Below are 16,379 nucleotides of genomic sequence, written 5' to 3' on the forward strand. Positions count from 1 at the left end.
TCTTTATCTGAAAAATCCCTTCCTCCCTGCTGAAATAGATTTTACACCCTAAGCAGCGATATCACACTTCCCCTTGCCTTTGTTTTGTTAAAGTCATTTCTGGTAAGAATTATCAGAATAAAAAGACTGACAGAAGCATGCAGATAATCATTCTCCTGATAACCCACATCACCCTCTTCTGTACCTCTGCCTGTTGCATGGATCGTTCTCACACAAAGATAACTTAAATGTTATACTGCATTTCAGATGAGATCCATCAGTAAGTTTGTTGTTTCATCCAGCAATATCTCTCCTCATGTACCCTAAGGTAGCACTTGCTTTGTTTCTGTTAGAGGTATGTCACATTGGCGTGGCAACGGCATGCTGTAGTTAAGACAGTAGGTGTTGCACCTGTATTTTACTCCTCTACTATTTCCAGCTCATGAGCTCCCAACCTGTGTCAGAAATTTTTGTCAAATGTCACTGTGGCCATGCTGTTCTCAACAACATTCTTTTCTGATATTATACATACGTTCCTCTGTATTGACAGTGCTTCTGAACTGACAGGAAATAGCAAATATTCCACTGAAAGTCATACATGAAAATAATTATACTAACCTAAAAATTGGGAGGCTTAGAGGAGATGTGTGGTCTGAATTGTTTTCTTTTAATTCATTGTGATACTAGTTCACAAAAAAAGTTTTGTTTCTTAGGTTTTTTCCCTTTGTTTCCTTCGCAGGGAGATCTGTAAAAATGGAGATTTTTAAGAGGCATGCAGTTAAATATACATCTGCTGATCTCTTCCTTGGCTGGGAAAAATGATGGCTCTATTCTAAAATGCTTTCAGAAGTAGTAGTCAGTAACTTCCATTCGATCATTACAAGTGTCATGTCTGAACATGAGGAAACGTTCAATCAGTTAATGCATGAGAGTTTTTTCTGTTGATTTCACTAGAGCCAAGACTTCACCTAAGTATTTCGGAAGGAAATAAAGAGAGCTAGGTGTCCAACACTGCTCGGTTTCCTTGAAAATTAAGTCCTACATAAAACAAACAAACAAACAAACAAACTAGGAGATATATAAATGTATTGTTACAGATCCTGTAGTGTTCTATACAAGGTGTCAGTATATAATTCCATTATTAGAGCTGCTGCACTGCACTAATGGATAGACAGCAACTTCCAGGGATAGCTATAGAAATAGTGACGCTGATAGGAGTTAATTGTGTTGAGATCAGTTAATTTTTAAAGCCTAGGTGTGAAGACCTGTGGTACCTAAAGGACCTGTGTCAGAAACCTCGCCTTTCTTCCTTTCTTTTTCAGATGACACTAAGACATGAGGATGGAGATGAGAGTGCTGACCCCCCTCCCAGTGGGCGCAAGGACCGGAGAAGGGCCAGTCTTGGTGGTAGTGAGCGGAGGGGGTTAGAGCGCCGACGAAGCCGCAGGCACTCGGTACAGAACGTCAAAAGCACTTTATCGGCCCCGGCGAGTCCATGCGCTCAGTCCAGCCCTAACTTCATGCTAGGCCACGGACAGCGCGTTGAAGACCTCAGCGAGAGGTAAGTGCACGAGCTGGGATATACTCCTTTCTTTTCCCCATTACTTTCCATTATGTTCACTGCACTTCATTAATCTACCAAACTTTTGTTTTCTTTTTTCCCCAATTTCCATTGAATTAAAAAAGAAAAAAAAAGCGTATTTAAAACAACAGAAAGAAATGGGTTTGTAGGTGACTTGATTTATCTACATGGATCAGATCTTTGGCACAAGCTATGCTAAGCAAGTGGACCCAAACCACATGAGGTAGAGCATTAGATATGGGAACTAACCAAGGTCAATCTCATCCATTGGCAGATGTTATATTCAATATAGTAACATAATAGAAGATTGTAACAAGGGCATAGTCATATTAATGCAGTCTTTTTTGCTCTGTTTATGTTACAGTTCATTCTTTTTTTTTTTCCTCCTTTGCATTCAGTGTTCTAGTGTAAATATTTTCCTTTTGAGGCTACAGTGTACTGGGGGATGTATCTAATGTTTTATAGTTAGTGAAAGAGACAGTAAGGACTAGTTGAGCAGCAGTCTGTAGCACTGGAGTCAGTCAAAGCTACTGTCATTGCCGGTCTCATAACGGCTAGGCATGCTTTGGAAAAAAGGGAGCTGCAGATCCTCAGTGTGTCTGAATACCTCACAGGAGAGCTGGAATTCATTTTGCCTAAGTCAGATGCCCGATGAGTTTGGCTCCCTTTGATGTCGGTGGAGTGCAGCAAGCACTGCTAGGCCTTCAGTTATCTAACGTATTCTACATGCCTGAAATTTCAGCCGAGGTGAATCATGCTCATGGCTGTTTCTCTCTGTTGACCATAAAGGGAGTCTGGCTGGCTAGCTCAGGTGAAGATGCGTACACTGCAGAGAGCTGGAGCTGGACACATCTGTCATCCCACGGCTCAGGGTGCAATTTGTGAAACCGAAGCATGCTTCGTGACGAGCACGTCTTGTGTTGATTGTAACATTTGGGAAGTTCTTTGGGGGCTACCGTTGGTTAGTACTGGATGGGAACTTAGAGCCTTAAAATCCTGCGTTACCTGTGAAGCAGCCCTTCTCACAAAGCAAGCTGAGTAGACTGATTCTGAATGGCTTCAGGCAACATGAAAGCATAAGACCCCAGCTAATTTAAACAGTAGTTGCGTGTTGTATACTGCATAATGGCTTTTTTTTCCACCCTCTCCTTTCTTCTTGCATTTGGCAACATATTCATGCTTGTTCCCATCACTTTTTACTGATTGGGCCTTCAGTGAGCTGCAGACTGAGAACCACATGGTCTTACAGGCTGAGGACAAGGATGACAGTGCATTGGAGGCTGAGTTTAAAGCATTCTCAGTGTGAGTACAGCTGGGGGCTTCAGCCATGCTGCATGGCAAGCCTCATGCATGATCTTGGGCCCTGCTTCGTGACTGCCAGTGCGACTGAGAATCTGTACCCATGGATGTGCAGCAGATATCATTGATTTCTTAAACTTATTAATTTGGGCTAGAAGCAAGGGAATGCTTCAACTCTACAGAAGTTCTTGATTCTCTGCAGGGTAACAACTGCTACCAATATGTTTTCTCACTGTTAATGTTTGCTTACTAGCTTTATTTTGCAGTCTTCAGTAATTCCCAGTGAATTTGTGTTTGAGCTGATTTTTAGTATCGAGGCAGTAGAAACATGGCAGATTAGTTTCTTGAGTTCTTCAAAATATGTTTTCACCAGCATAGCATAATTTCAATAGTTATTTTCCTTTTCTGAAAAAAATTAACCAGTTCTGCTCTGCATTCTTCTTGAAGCTGACATAATTTAAAGCATAATTTAAGTTGAAATCAAAGAAAGAAATATTAATTTAAGAAGTCAAATTTAGTTTTATGTTGCTATTGTCCTTGCAATCTTCTCTAGGAAAATAGTTAAATTCTCTTCAACTCCATTTGGAATTTCTAACTTGCTCACCTGCCTGTCTAAGGAAAGAGGCATGCAGTTATGAGTTTATGTAACACTGATCTTCACTTTGCCTGTTAGTTAAATAAAATCCTTTTTTCTCCCTCCCCATTCTCCAACCCTCTTAGCAGGTAAAGACAGGGAATATTACTTGTAGCTAGCAAATCAGGTTTTTTCCCATTGGACATTATAGACCACAGAATATGTTTTGGTACCCGAAGATGCAAGTTCTGTGCCCAGTGAAATTTTCGAAGTTGCCATAACAAGAAGCTAGTCAACTGTTGGCTCTTCTGTAAATCCCACTGGATTTCTGCTAAACAAGTGTTTCAGAAAAGCTAGTTCTGTCCTTCACATTTTTAGTCTCATCATCTACCTAAATCTGTAGTTGTGGTAGGAAGAGGAAAACCAGCCTTCCTGCTTTATCATATCCCACTGAGTCTCTCAGCTTTCAGTGAAATAGTCCAGATGAATGCAACAGTATCTCTACACCTGATAGCTAAACTGGGACAAAAAAAAATACTTCATGACTTGTATTCATTAACATTTAAATAGAAAAATACTGAAGTTGAATGACTTGTACTGTTTTTGCACATTTATAAAGTTTGAATTAACCTTAAGTGGAAAGAGGTTTTTCTCTCTGCATTGTTGCTGCTGGAATCCGATTTTCAAATTTGAGCACATGGTCTCTGATGCAGCATATTTGTTGGTTTAAAGGATTTTAATAGAGCAGCATAAGTTTAGGTCTTGCCGCAATTTGTAATGAAATTTTAAAATCATACGTTAAAATATGATGCAGGCATCACTTGTTTTTGTCAAAAGAAATGCATGTTGTGTCCTTTCTGCCTCCATCATTAATGTTGTAGAGAGGAATCTCTACAAATGGATAAAAATTACTTACTACCTCTATAAACTGAAAGTAACTTTTGTTCATCCAGGAAAGATCTGTCTTCTGCTAATGACCTTCTTTTGGTTAATAATCCTAGTCCCTCTCGAGGAAGGAAAAAAGTTCACAATAAGTTTTTGTGCTGCTGAATTTTCTGAAAAACAGTCTGCAAAACGCGTTTCAGTCTCTTTATTCTTTCACTGTGTTTTCATTGCCAATAGGAAACATGCAACAATATCAATGGTGATCTTATTGAGTCGCTCCTGCCGGTATCTAAACTTTGTGTGTGGTTGCAGATGTCTATGGTTTTACAGTGGATTAGCACCATCAAGTTCAGTAGAATTGCTTCTGATGGACATGGTTAGAGATTAAAGTCACGCTCTTACACTGTAATAAATTTTGTTTTGGGCAATATTCTTGGTTATTTTTGGACTTCACTACCAAAATCAGTAGAAGGTTCAAGTTCTTCCTCAACATTCTCCTTCCCACAGTGTTCATTTTTCTTTTCTTTCTAAGTCCGTCAGCTGGTTTGGCAGTTACTTTGCTTTTGTTTACCACATCAAACAGGTTGTCCACAGTCATCTGCTTTGTGTCGACCGATAAGTCTTCCAAAAAGAGAAAAATCCATGGTGCCGGTAAAACAAAAAAGGACAATATTGGCCAAATTCTCTTCTGTCTCACAATGCTCTATATCCAGAAAAGCTGTCTGAAGTCAATGGAGTTGCTCTGATTTACGCCAGGCTAATTGAGAGCAGACTTTGGGTTTTGAGCTGGGAAAAATTGACCGTAAATGCTAAGGGCAACCAAAAGGAAAACTTGCAGGCCTTTTTCATCCATTTGGCAACCTTCTTCCAAACTAAATGTATTGCTTTTTTGCTTGTGGTTCAAAACAAATAAAGACCTAAATCTGCTTTGCGTTAAAATATTTTTCATGGAGAGTGAAACCCAGGCTAATGTGCCTGTTACTAAATAAATAAAGAAAGAAGTTGATAATGACTACTGACTGAGAAAGGCTGAAGGTTGACTTAAGGATATGTAGCTGCTGCAGTGTACTTTAAAATGCCACCAGAAGGTTTGCTTTTCTCAAAACTTCTTTCTTTTACCATGATGGCATAGAGCACAAAAAGCCTGGGGGGAACTTCAGTCCTGTTAACTTGACATTTTAAATACTTTGCTGAGGGCACCTCCTAAGGTTTTCTGCCCTGGTCCAAAGTGAATGCTCGCAATCTGTGGTCTAGCATGCTGTTTCTTAAGCTGTAGACATTTAAACAAATTCTTCCATGGGATTTTTTTTTTTTCTTTTTAAAGTAAAGCTTTTTCCAACCACACAATGGATAGAGTCAGGGAAAAATATAAAGTGTGGCGTGGAACTTGCACATCCCCATCTCTCTCCCTGGGTGTCCCATCAGAGCTGTGTCAGCTGGACTTAGCAAACATACTTAAGGAAGCTTCTGTGAGATGTACACTGGCACCTCTTACCAGCATTTGAGTGAACGGCTCTGTCAAAGCTTTGTGGAATCAGTTAGAGTCAAAGACTGAGGTTTATGAAGTTGTGAATAGCTGGGATTAGGTGTTTACCTCACTTTACTAGACTGTCTGCTTTCTCCTTCTTCATTTTCATGGCTTTGCTTTGGTTTATATAACTGAAAATCATGAAAGAATCACTAGGATCTGTCATCATACACGATGGGTGTTCATCTGAAGATAACCAGGCCTTGTTTAGGACTCTCTTGTCAGTATTCCCGTGTTTGAAACCTACCAAGCAGAAGAGCTGACAGCCATCTTAAGAACTCATCAGAGTAGAGCCTGCATCCTGAATCAGTGACTGAAGCTGGATTTAACAAGCTATCTTTTCTAGATTGTGGGGCCAAAAACGCTTGAGGAAGACCAACTGTTTAGGTTCACCTGAGGCTTCCAGGTTTTTCAATCTGAAGAAACTTGACCTTCTTCAGGAGAACTGTATTGGGAAGGGCAAAACAGCAGAAGACCACACAAGGAATTATGTGCTTATGAGCTGTGCTTTTATGAGGGTACTGACTGGAAGGCTGTTAGGACTCTTCCTCTGAGTGGAGTAGCACAGGGAAGTCCAGAGTTTCCTGCAGATTTCTGGACTAGCTGGATGCAGCACCGTTGCATGGGACAAACTGGGCTCAAGGGCTTTCACAGCTTTCACAGTCCTAGAAAAAAATGGAAAATTGTTGTCTAGATAGAGGAAAGCTGTGCTGAGAAGTCATAAGGATCTGTTTGTTAGAAAATACATGTTTCTGATGCTTGAGGATTTCTGAGGTGCAGGAAGAAATCATGACACTATTTTGGTTTTACCAGAAAACAATGAACGCAGCTGAGCGTCTGACGCGAAGCATTTTTTCTGCTTAACTTCGGATTCCTGTCGAGTTTCTAACCAACGGCACAACATTAGTTTGGCTATTATGCCCCATTAACTGATTATTCAAATTGCTTCATGTAGAGCCAGGCCTTCAGGGGTGGTTTGTCCAAAATACAGCTGAGACTTCTTTCTTTTTATGATTTTCCATGTTTTCAGACAGCTTAAACCATAACTAATCTTTGATTTTTCTCTAACATTTACTATGGCAAAATTCTAGATTTTGTCATGATGTTTCAAGTTCTAGTGACTTTCCACAACACTGTGAAATGTTTTGATTATGTAAATACTTATGGCTATAAATCAAAGTGCTGGTTACAGTGGTGGGTGGGTTTCTTTTATTTAGGATGGGTAACAGTCCATATCACTTAGAGTTGGTTTCTGTGACAAATATGATGGATGATATGATAGGTATGAAACAGCAAAGTGGGGAGACTCAACCTGAGTATTTAATGCAGGACTCAGGCCATGATACGGATTATTAAAGGCCTAGAAAAGAAAATAAATTCATTTATTTTTATTGCTGTAATAAAAGGAAACAAATTTTTTTTTTTTCCTAGACATTTATCTCTAGTTCATGGTTTTGGATATTTAAAACAACTAAGACACGAATCTAGACAAAGAAAACATCTCCAGGATAAACACGCAGTCACATATCTGTGGATATGCTAAGGATCCCTTTAATACATCTATGTATAAGCTGAGCTACCATTTGGGGGCACTTAGAAATAGAATGACATATGATCAGTTATGGGAGAGATAGTAACTTTTTTCACAGTTTAGTTGGTATGGATGAAAATGGGAATGGGATGTAAAAGCAGTGGTTTTGGAAAGATTTATCCATGAAATTAAAAGGATTGGTAAGGTAGCATCAGTTTGTACCATCTGTTAGTCTTTGACAACAATAACATACTAAATCTGATCTACTATTTTAGGATTGGGGCGGGAGGACACATTTATTTCTCTTGTGCAAGTTGGGTTATTTCAAGCATGAAGTCAAGCAGATTTGAAAGGAGAGAGAATAAAAATGTGGAAATTAACCTACTCTTTGTAAGAATATCTTGAAAGCTCCTGTACGGAATGCAGTAGAGGAAGAGAATGAAATGGGTTAAGAAAAATTTTCTTTCAAATCCATACCATGAACAAAAGACACCATTGATGTATAGATACAAATTGACCCACTAATGGATGAGTAATAATAATAAAAAAAATTAAAAGTTACAGCTTGATGAATATTTCATGTACTGATCCTATTACTGTCTCAGGTTAATACCAGCACTTTGAATTAAAATATCTCTGTAGAAATGTCAGGTTTTGTAGTAGAGGTGCTGTTTGCTGTTTGTGGGTCTGGCTGAAAGGAAATGTTTTGTACTTGGTATACATGCAGAGTCCAGTTGACAGCGCTGTACTTTTCTGTAAAGGCAATGGTAGATTTTGTCTGTTTGACTTTCAAGAGTAATGAAGAAAGCACTGAAACTTAAATGAGGTTATAGCTGCACGGCAAATGAAAGTACAGAGGGACTTAGCCTGACCTTTAGTTTTTTACTTTTTTTTTTCCACAGTGTATTTAGCTTTGGTGAACTACCTGAAGAAATGTAATGCTAAACCAGGATGTGCATAAGTTTCTCTGGAGGTCCATGGTAGTCTCTTATGCACTGGACTATACATGCCATAGAGTTCACCTCCACAGTGTGCTCCCAGTATTTGTAAACGTGATCCTCTGAGGCCAGGAAAGGTTTTTTACACACGATGTGATGAGAGATAAAAAAGACAGCAGTTTGGCAGAATGCCATTTCCAGATCCCTCCCTTTGAAGTAAGGGGCAATAACAGTAACCTTCAAGTGTCAACCAATATGCAGTTCCAAGCTCTGAAAACACAGTTTCTTCTCTCTTTCTGTATGTGCTTCAGTATTTATTGCTCCTAAAGTCTCTCTGCATCATGATTTTGTTTCGTTACCTCTTCTGCTCAAACAGATGTAAATACAGCAGTGCTGTTCAGCGATCACAGAGTTGGGACTCTCGAAGCCTTTGCACAGCCTTGCCAGTATCTTAAGAAAGACTCTGCTGTCTTGCTCTGCTTTGATGTGTCCGAGTAAACCAACTGCATCAATTAAAAAAAAATGTGGAGGCATTATCTAGGTATTATTTAGATGTGAAAAGTTATTACTAATATTTTAGGGATAAGAAAATAACAGTAATCTAAAGATAAAGAATAGCATATCATGAAGGCATAGAGAACACACCTACTTTACATTATTTCCTCAATTTTGTTTCATAGAATACTAGCATGGTTTGGATTTGAAGAGACCTTAAAGATCATCGTACTGGGTTTATGTGATGGGGTTTTGGTAGCAGGGGAGGGGCTACAGAGATAGCCTCTGCAACTTCCCAGGCTTCAGAACTCGTTGGGCTGGCCTCTGGGACGCCTGAGGTTCGTCAAGTGCAGTACAGCTTCAGTGAAGAGAAGAGTGAGACCTGAGAGAAACAGCCACGCAGACACCAGGTCAGTGAAGATGGAGCAGGAGGAGGTGCCGGAGCTGAGATTCCCCTGAAGCCCATGGGAGAGGGCAGGCGGCCCCTCTGCTGCCTGTGAAGATTAACAGTGGAGCAGAGGCCAACCCACAGCCCATGGAGAGCCCTGCGCCGGAGCAGAGGTGCCTGTGCCTGAAGGAAGTCGTAGAGAATTGTCTGTTGGAGACAGAGGATGAAGTAGAGAGGCATCTGAAGCCCATGGAAAACTCCACACTGGAGCGGGCGGCAGCTCCCTAACAAGCCGTGACTTTGTAGGAAAAAAAAAAAAAGCCCGCATTGTAGCAATCTGATGGGTAAGGATTGAATCCTGCAGGAAGGACTTACATTGAAGAAGTCTATAGGCTGTCCGGTGAGTAGAGGATCCACTGGAGCAGGGGAAAAGAGTGACAGGAGTCCTCCTCCTTTGAGAAAGGAGCAGCAGAAACAACATAGGACGAACTGACGTGCAAGCCCCATTCCCTGTCCCCCTGCACGCCTGAAGGAGAAGGTAGAGCCAGGAAGAAGGGAAGGATGGGGGGGAGGTGTTGTTTTTAAGATCTGGCTTTGTTTCTTGTTACCCTCTCAAGTAAATGTTAATAAATTAAACTGATTTGTCCCCAAGCCCAGTCTGTTTCACCTGGGGCCATGGTCGGTGGGTGATCCCTCCCTGTTTTTCTCTCAACCCTCACCCTTCTGTTACATTTTTCTACTCTCCACCTCACTGAGGGGAGGGAGGAGTAAGCAAGCGGCTGAGTGGTGACTTAGCAGCTGACTGAGCTGAACCACAACAATCATCTAGTTCCAACCCCCTGGCCATGGGCAGGGACACTCTTCACTACATCAGGTTGCTCAAAGCTTTGTCCAACCTGGCCTTGAACACTTCCAGGGATGGGGCAGCCACAACTTCTCTGGGCAACCTGTTCCTGTGCCTCATCACTCTCAGAGTGAAGAATTTCTTCCTTACATCTAATCTAAATCTCCCCTCTTTCAGTTTAAATCCATTGCCCCTTGTCTTATCACTACATACCCTTGTAAAAAGTCCCTCTCCAGCTTTCCTGTAGGCCCCCTTTAGGTACTGGAAGGCTGCTATAAGATGACCCCGGAGCCTTCTCTTCTCCAGGCTGAACAACCCCAACTCTCTCAGCCTGTCTTCATAGCAGAGGTGCTCCAGCCTTTGGATCATCTTCGTGGCCCTCCTCTGGACCCACTTCAACAGCTCCATGCTCTTTTTATGTGGGGTCCCCAGAGCTGAACACAGTACTCCAGGTGGGGTCTCACGAGAGCAGAGTAGAGGGGCAGAATCACCTCCCTCGACCTGCTGTCCACGCTTTTTTGGGTGCAGCCCAGGATACGGTTGGCTTTCTGGGCTGTAAGCACACACTGCCTCCTCATATTGAGCTTCTCATCAACCAACACTCCCAAGTCCTTGTCCTCAGGGCTATTCTCAATCCATTCTCCGCCCAGCCTGTACTTGTGCTTGGGATTGCCCTGACCCACGTGCAGGACCTTGCACTTGGCCTTGTTGAAATTCGTAAGGTTCCTCCAGCCTGTCAAGGTCCCTCTGGTTGGCATCCCTCCAGCATGTCGACCACACCACACAGCTTGATGTCGTCCGCAAGCTCTCTGAGGGTGCTTTTGATCTCATTTTCTGAACAGTTTTCTTTATTTAGGGCAGAAATAGTAGGATAATTTTCCTTTGACCTTTGTAATTGTACATCTTAATTTCCTTTCTGTGCAGAAGGCCAAATTTTGAGGCTTCTGAAGTAAGTTGTTGCCCATACTATTTCATGTATTTCATCTATACTAGATAGAAGTGGAATGGAAAGAGGAGGGGCTTAATAGGTAGTTTCTTTAGTTTTTATTTTAATGGAGGAGGAAAGTGTATTGCCATATCTTTAAAAGAGTATTAAATGATGAATTTAAATTATTACCACTTTTGGCTTTCACATGAAAGACTAGTTGAGTCTCTTCTCACAGCTAGGATAGGAGAAGGGAAGAAGCAGCAGAAATGTACCAAAGCATTTGTTTGTTTTACAAGGACTTAGGAATTTGGCTATGAATTGTGCTGTCTAAACTATGAAAGTGGAATTTCACTCATAAATTCAGGACAATGGCAAGCAATTGCAAAGGAAAATAAAATTACATCCACTGTGACTTGTAAAGATCTCTTCCTGATGGAACATTTTTCATTTTCTATTTGTTCACCTGTGAGGGTTTCAGAGAAGCAGCTTTCCTAGAGCTGTGCAAGAGGTAAAACAGGTCTGAGGTTTGAAGTGAGGAGGGGAACAACCTCAAAAGAAAGAAAGATTTCGTGAGATCCACTGTAGTGTTTCATTTAGAATAATATTGTGGAATGGCCAATGATGATCTTACTTGGCTGAATGCGGCCTGTTGTCCTGGTCGGGAGCAGCTCCTCTGAAAGGCAGTGGAAATTTAAATGGAAGTAATTTAAAGAAGCTAAACTGAAAAGCACTTGACTTAATTAGGGAGAGAGAAAATTCCTCATCAGTAATTAACAGCACATAGGGTGATTTTCAGAGAGTGTGGGAATAATGGCCAATAGCTTTACAATACCCCGGTCCTTTCTTCTGTGGGTCGCTTCATAACTCCAAGGCCCCTTTTTTCACTGAAGTCCCATGTTCGCATTTCTTGGGAATTTCTGTATAATTCTGTGGGTGGTCGCAAAAGGCTCAGAAGTACGTTTTGGGCCTTGTCTAATAACCTGCAAAATTAAGAAGGAAATATTTAGCAAGACTTTAGTAAAGGTTAAATGAGCTCTACACAAATGGGAATTATGTACCAGAAAGGAGATATTTTAATATGCTGTTATCTCATGAATTAACTTCTATGTGCATTGTATGTGCAGACCAAAACGTTGGTAGCCTAATTATGGCACGATCATCCTTTTTCCTATTGTTCTATTCAAACATTAGTGGTCAAATTCTTCCTGAATTAAAATGATTGAAAGCATATCTTACACTTTAAAAATTTCCTTTGAATGCTAAACAGAGCAGGATGTGTTTTTGTACTCATGCTTATTTTCTGGCTTTGGGTTTTGTTTGTTTCTTTTTCCTTCAGCACAGCCTTTGATTTTTGTATTACCTGTATCTTTGGGGGTTTTTTTTTGGAGGGGAGGAGGAGAGTGAGAAACTCGTGTTTCTGGGCTGCAAGCTAGAACAAAGAAAGACTGAGTTTCTTCAAACTGCATTCATCAAAACTCTGTGAAGGGAAGATTTTGCGGGGAGCCTGGGGAGGGCAATGGCTAGATAATCTTGTACACATTCTGCAGCTCTAGGGACCGGTAAGATAAAGAGCATTTTTTGGTTGAATGAGAGTCAATGTCTTCAGAATGGTGCCTTAATTTTAAAATCATCTAGCTGCGGCTAGGTTGGGGGTGTGTTAGGTGTGATGCCTAGCATCTTACGGACTTTGCCTTTGTTTTCAGCTACACTTATCAATGAGTCCCTTGATTAGAATTTCCTTTCATCAGTCTGTGTTTGTTAGTGTTTGTGTCTCTGCAACTTGGAGTAGCTATAGAGTATCAGTAGGATAAGTTTTGTTAGCACTCTTTTTCTCGTGTTTATTTTAAAAAGGAGAAAGATTAATTCATTAGTTCTACAGCCTTTGCCAAGATTTCATTTGGATGCCCTAGTGGTTCTCTGTCCATAAACTGTGCTTTCATGGTCTTTTTAAATGTATTTTAAGGGGCTATAAATGCTTTCATGTCAAACTTTAGTTGAAACAACTGAGCAAAAACTGTGTCCTAGTAGATGCATGTTAGTTGCCATGGCCAATGATACACTTTATAAAGATTTGTAGGAGTTTTGGGTTTTGTTTGTTTGTTTGGTGAGGGTGTTAGCCTGTAGCAGTAATCCATTTTAAAGATGAAAATAAACACGGTGTTTGTTTTGAAATTTGTTTTCACTGCTATAAAGCTTTTGTTTAAATGCTTCTAATCTGGTACTGTTATCATGGAACTGAAGTAACCCAGCAATAGCCCTAAGGTTAGCTGACTATATCTGATCCTTCAGCATTAGCTGAAAGGAGCTGAAACTCTTCCTCCCTGCCTCAGGATAAATATTTGCCTTTTGTTGAACAGGATAGGTTCCTCTGCACTACTGAAAAACATGCTGGCTTCTGCAACCTAGTTTAATTGAAAACCTCTCTATGAATCATTTTTCTGAATTTAATTCTACTATTGCATTGACACCAAGTTTGCATGTGTATGTGGGAGGGAAAGTGAGTTTTTCCACATCATCCCTTCTCCTTTGCACACAAAAACAAATACATAATCCTGAAGAGTCCAGAAGAATCCACAAATCTGCTGTTCTGTTTGAGCATCTGTCTGTCTGACATTGTTAACTTTACAAGAATGTCATCTGTCTGTAGTTGGTGCTTTCCTGTGTTAATAAATAATCAAGTGGAAATTTTCCTTTTCTGTTTCTTGGGAAAGATGTAGCTAGCACATACTACCTGTTTTCATGGACAGAATATCTGTTCTCTAACAATACTGAGAAACAACGGCCACTATTGCTTTGGTTGAAAGAAGAGCACCCTTGGTTCCTGCCTGTGAGCTTATCCCTCTCCTCTGATCTGAATCTGATCCACTTTCTGGGCATCGTCCAGGTTTCTGAAACACTGAGTTTAGTTGTTGAAAGAGGACTTCCCAAGCATTGAGCTTCTCTCCTAAGTGCAGACTTATTTCTGTTGTGCAAGTTTCCCTCAACTGGGCTTGGCTTCCGCAGGCTGGGGAACATGCCCACCTCCATGCACACCCCCAGTCATCTCTGCAGCCGACACACGTAAAACCACCTTATTTCTCTGGCTTTTCCAGCCAATTGCCATGTACCTGCTCTCCCTGGAGGTAATACTAGCAGAGGGAGAGAGCTTTCCAGTCGAAGTTTCTTCTAAGCTTTTGATCTGGAAGTCAAGGAGATTTGAGGAAAGACTCCTTGGCCTGACAGGAGAATCGTCTGGCTGGAACCTCTAAAATTAATCAACCAATTAAGGTGTGACGATGGGTGCACAGAGCCATTTCACTGTTCCTAGACAGTTGGAGAGGAATGAAAACATCAGTTAACTTCCAGCCTCTGTCATAAGAAAAGCTGAGTCAGGTGATTATAGCGGTCTTCTTTCTGGGTCAGGAATAAATAAACTCATTTTCATTATTTTCTCCATCTCGGATCTCAGCATCCGACTATTGCTGTCTGCTGTCAGAAGCCTTGGGAATGCCAGTCCACAAAGCCAGTCACTCTGTTAGGTGTGTAACACCTGCTTGGTGTGCTCCATGAGCTCTGAGCAGATGGGGTGTGTGTGTCATTTGCGTACACTCACTTCTTGGAGCTCACCCAGTTAATTCCGTTTTCTTTTTTACTAACCACAGTTCAGATGTATGTGCCATAATCAATAAGAGATAGACTTCCAATAAAATATTCAGCTTGGAAACAGTACTCGTCAGGGATGTGTTAATGTCTGATTAGAAACTGTAAAAACAAGTACGCCACACAGGGTTGCTGTACATGTATATTTCTTTTGAAATTTGATATTCTTGATAATATACAAATTAAGGGGCTGTTACTCTTGATGTACTCCTTTGGAGTACAGCACATCATAACATCTGAGAAGTGAGGTCTTGACTTTTTGCTTCCTAAGACGAACTTGCAGATAAACATCACAGCCGACAGAAGTGTTTCCTTCATGTGACATTGTTAATAGTTCATGACCCATCATGAAGGGAGGACAGAGGCTAAACATTCCCTTCAGCTCCATGTATATCATATCAACTCCTGGTCTAATTTCTGTTTCTTGTTGTAGGCAGGAAGGAGTGTGTTCTACCTATAGACTGAACCCAAAACCTTACAAGTCCCAAACTGGTCGCTATGTGATAATGGTTTTCAGTCCACTAACTGACTTAAAGATGAAATTAATTCCCTGTTTTATAACTTAGCCTCAGCACATGGATATATTGTACACCTTACCTGAAAGAAGCGTATAGGTAAAAAGCTAAGGACTTTTAAGCATAGCTATCTTATGAATATTCTGAAGAGGTATTTCTATTTTAATCATGTGTTTAAGTAAATTCAAGTGCTTATGGAAAATGTGTCATTGGTGGCTCTGGAAATTGAGATATCACAGTTCTGTTTCCTGGTTTGTTTTTCAACTGTTAACCTGAGCTTATACAGACATTTCTGCTGTAGTTCTAAAAGCTGCTTGGTTTTCAGGATTTTTTCGCAGACAGCTAATCCTTTCGGGGTGAAGTGCAGTAAATATTTGTGAGGGACTGGTCATATATCCTAATTTTATGAAGGCTATTATATGTAGGCTTAATTTAGTGTGTTTTCATATTTATAATTAAGCTAGTTGTATGGGAATCAGATTTTCCCAGTAATGGATTAGAATGATGCTTTGCAAAGCAGTAAGAAACCCAGACAACTATATTTTAAATGATTACTGCTCATCTGTAGTATTTAATATATGGTTCACTTGACAGTTGTACACTTTCTGCACAGAAGCTCAGCATTTTTAAAAGTGAGTGCCTAATAAGTCCTTATTTAGTTCCAAACTTTGTCTGGCTCTAGGGTGTCATGCTTTAGGCCGACTGGCAACTAAACTCCACACAGCCACTTGATCACCCTCCGTCACCCCCAGGGGATGAGGAAGAGAATTAAAGCGAAAAAGGAAAAGAGACCCGTAGGTTGAGATAAGAACAATTTAATACTACTAATAAAAATATATGAATATATATATATATGTACAATGACAAATATATATGCAAACAAGTGATGCACAGTGTAATTGCTCACCACCCCTTGACCGAGGCCCATCCCGTCCTGGACTAACGATCCTGAAACAGATAAGTCCTGACACCACAATCCTGGATGAACGAGAGGCCCGAAAAACAGAGAGTGAGACAGAGAGCACTCCGAGATTCCGAGAGTGAGAGCTCCAGAAGAGCAAAAGCCCTTCTTTCTGGCTGTCCCTCATTTTTATACTGGGCATGATGGTGCATGATATGGAATACTTATTGGCCAGTTTGGCCCTCAATCCTAAATCTAAGTACAAATTATAAGGACAGTCATGGACCCTCTGTCCCAGCCATGCTCCCCCCTGTCCTGTTGTGCTCCTGCACACTGGCAAGAACACGGCAGCT

General features: G+C 40.8%; 1 protein-coding gene across 6 annotated transcripts in view; it reads left to right on the forward strand.

Annotated features, from left to right (window-relative positions):
• The window catches only part of FHOD3 (formin homology 2 domain containing 3), a 411,475-nt gene that overhangs the window by 290,700 nt on the left and 104,396 nt on the right, over positions 1 to 16,379 (forward strand). For 4 of the 6 annotated variants that reach the window (XM_086609102.1, XM_086609101.1, XM_086609103.1 and 1 more), the window contains exon 10: positions 1,302 to 1,540. In XM_086609102.1, the coding sequence (XP_086465228.1) occupies positions 1,302 to 1,540 (239 nt within the window). Of the gene's footprint in view, positions 1 to 1,301; positions 1,541 to 2,776; positions 2,864 to 16,379 lie in introns of all 6 variants that reach the window. The other 2 variants (XM_086609099.1, XM_086609100.1) reach the window with 1 other exon arrangement.

Source organism: Tauraco erythrolophus, chromosome 3 (assembly GCF_009769465.1).
Source record: "Tauraco erythrolophus isolate bTauEry1 chromosome 3, bTauEry1.pri, whole genome shotgun sequence".
Taxonomy (NCBI): Eukaryota; Metazoa; Chordata; class Aves; order Musophagiformes; family Musophagidae; genus Tauraco; species Tauraco erythrolophus.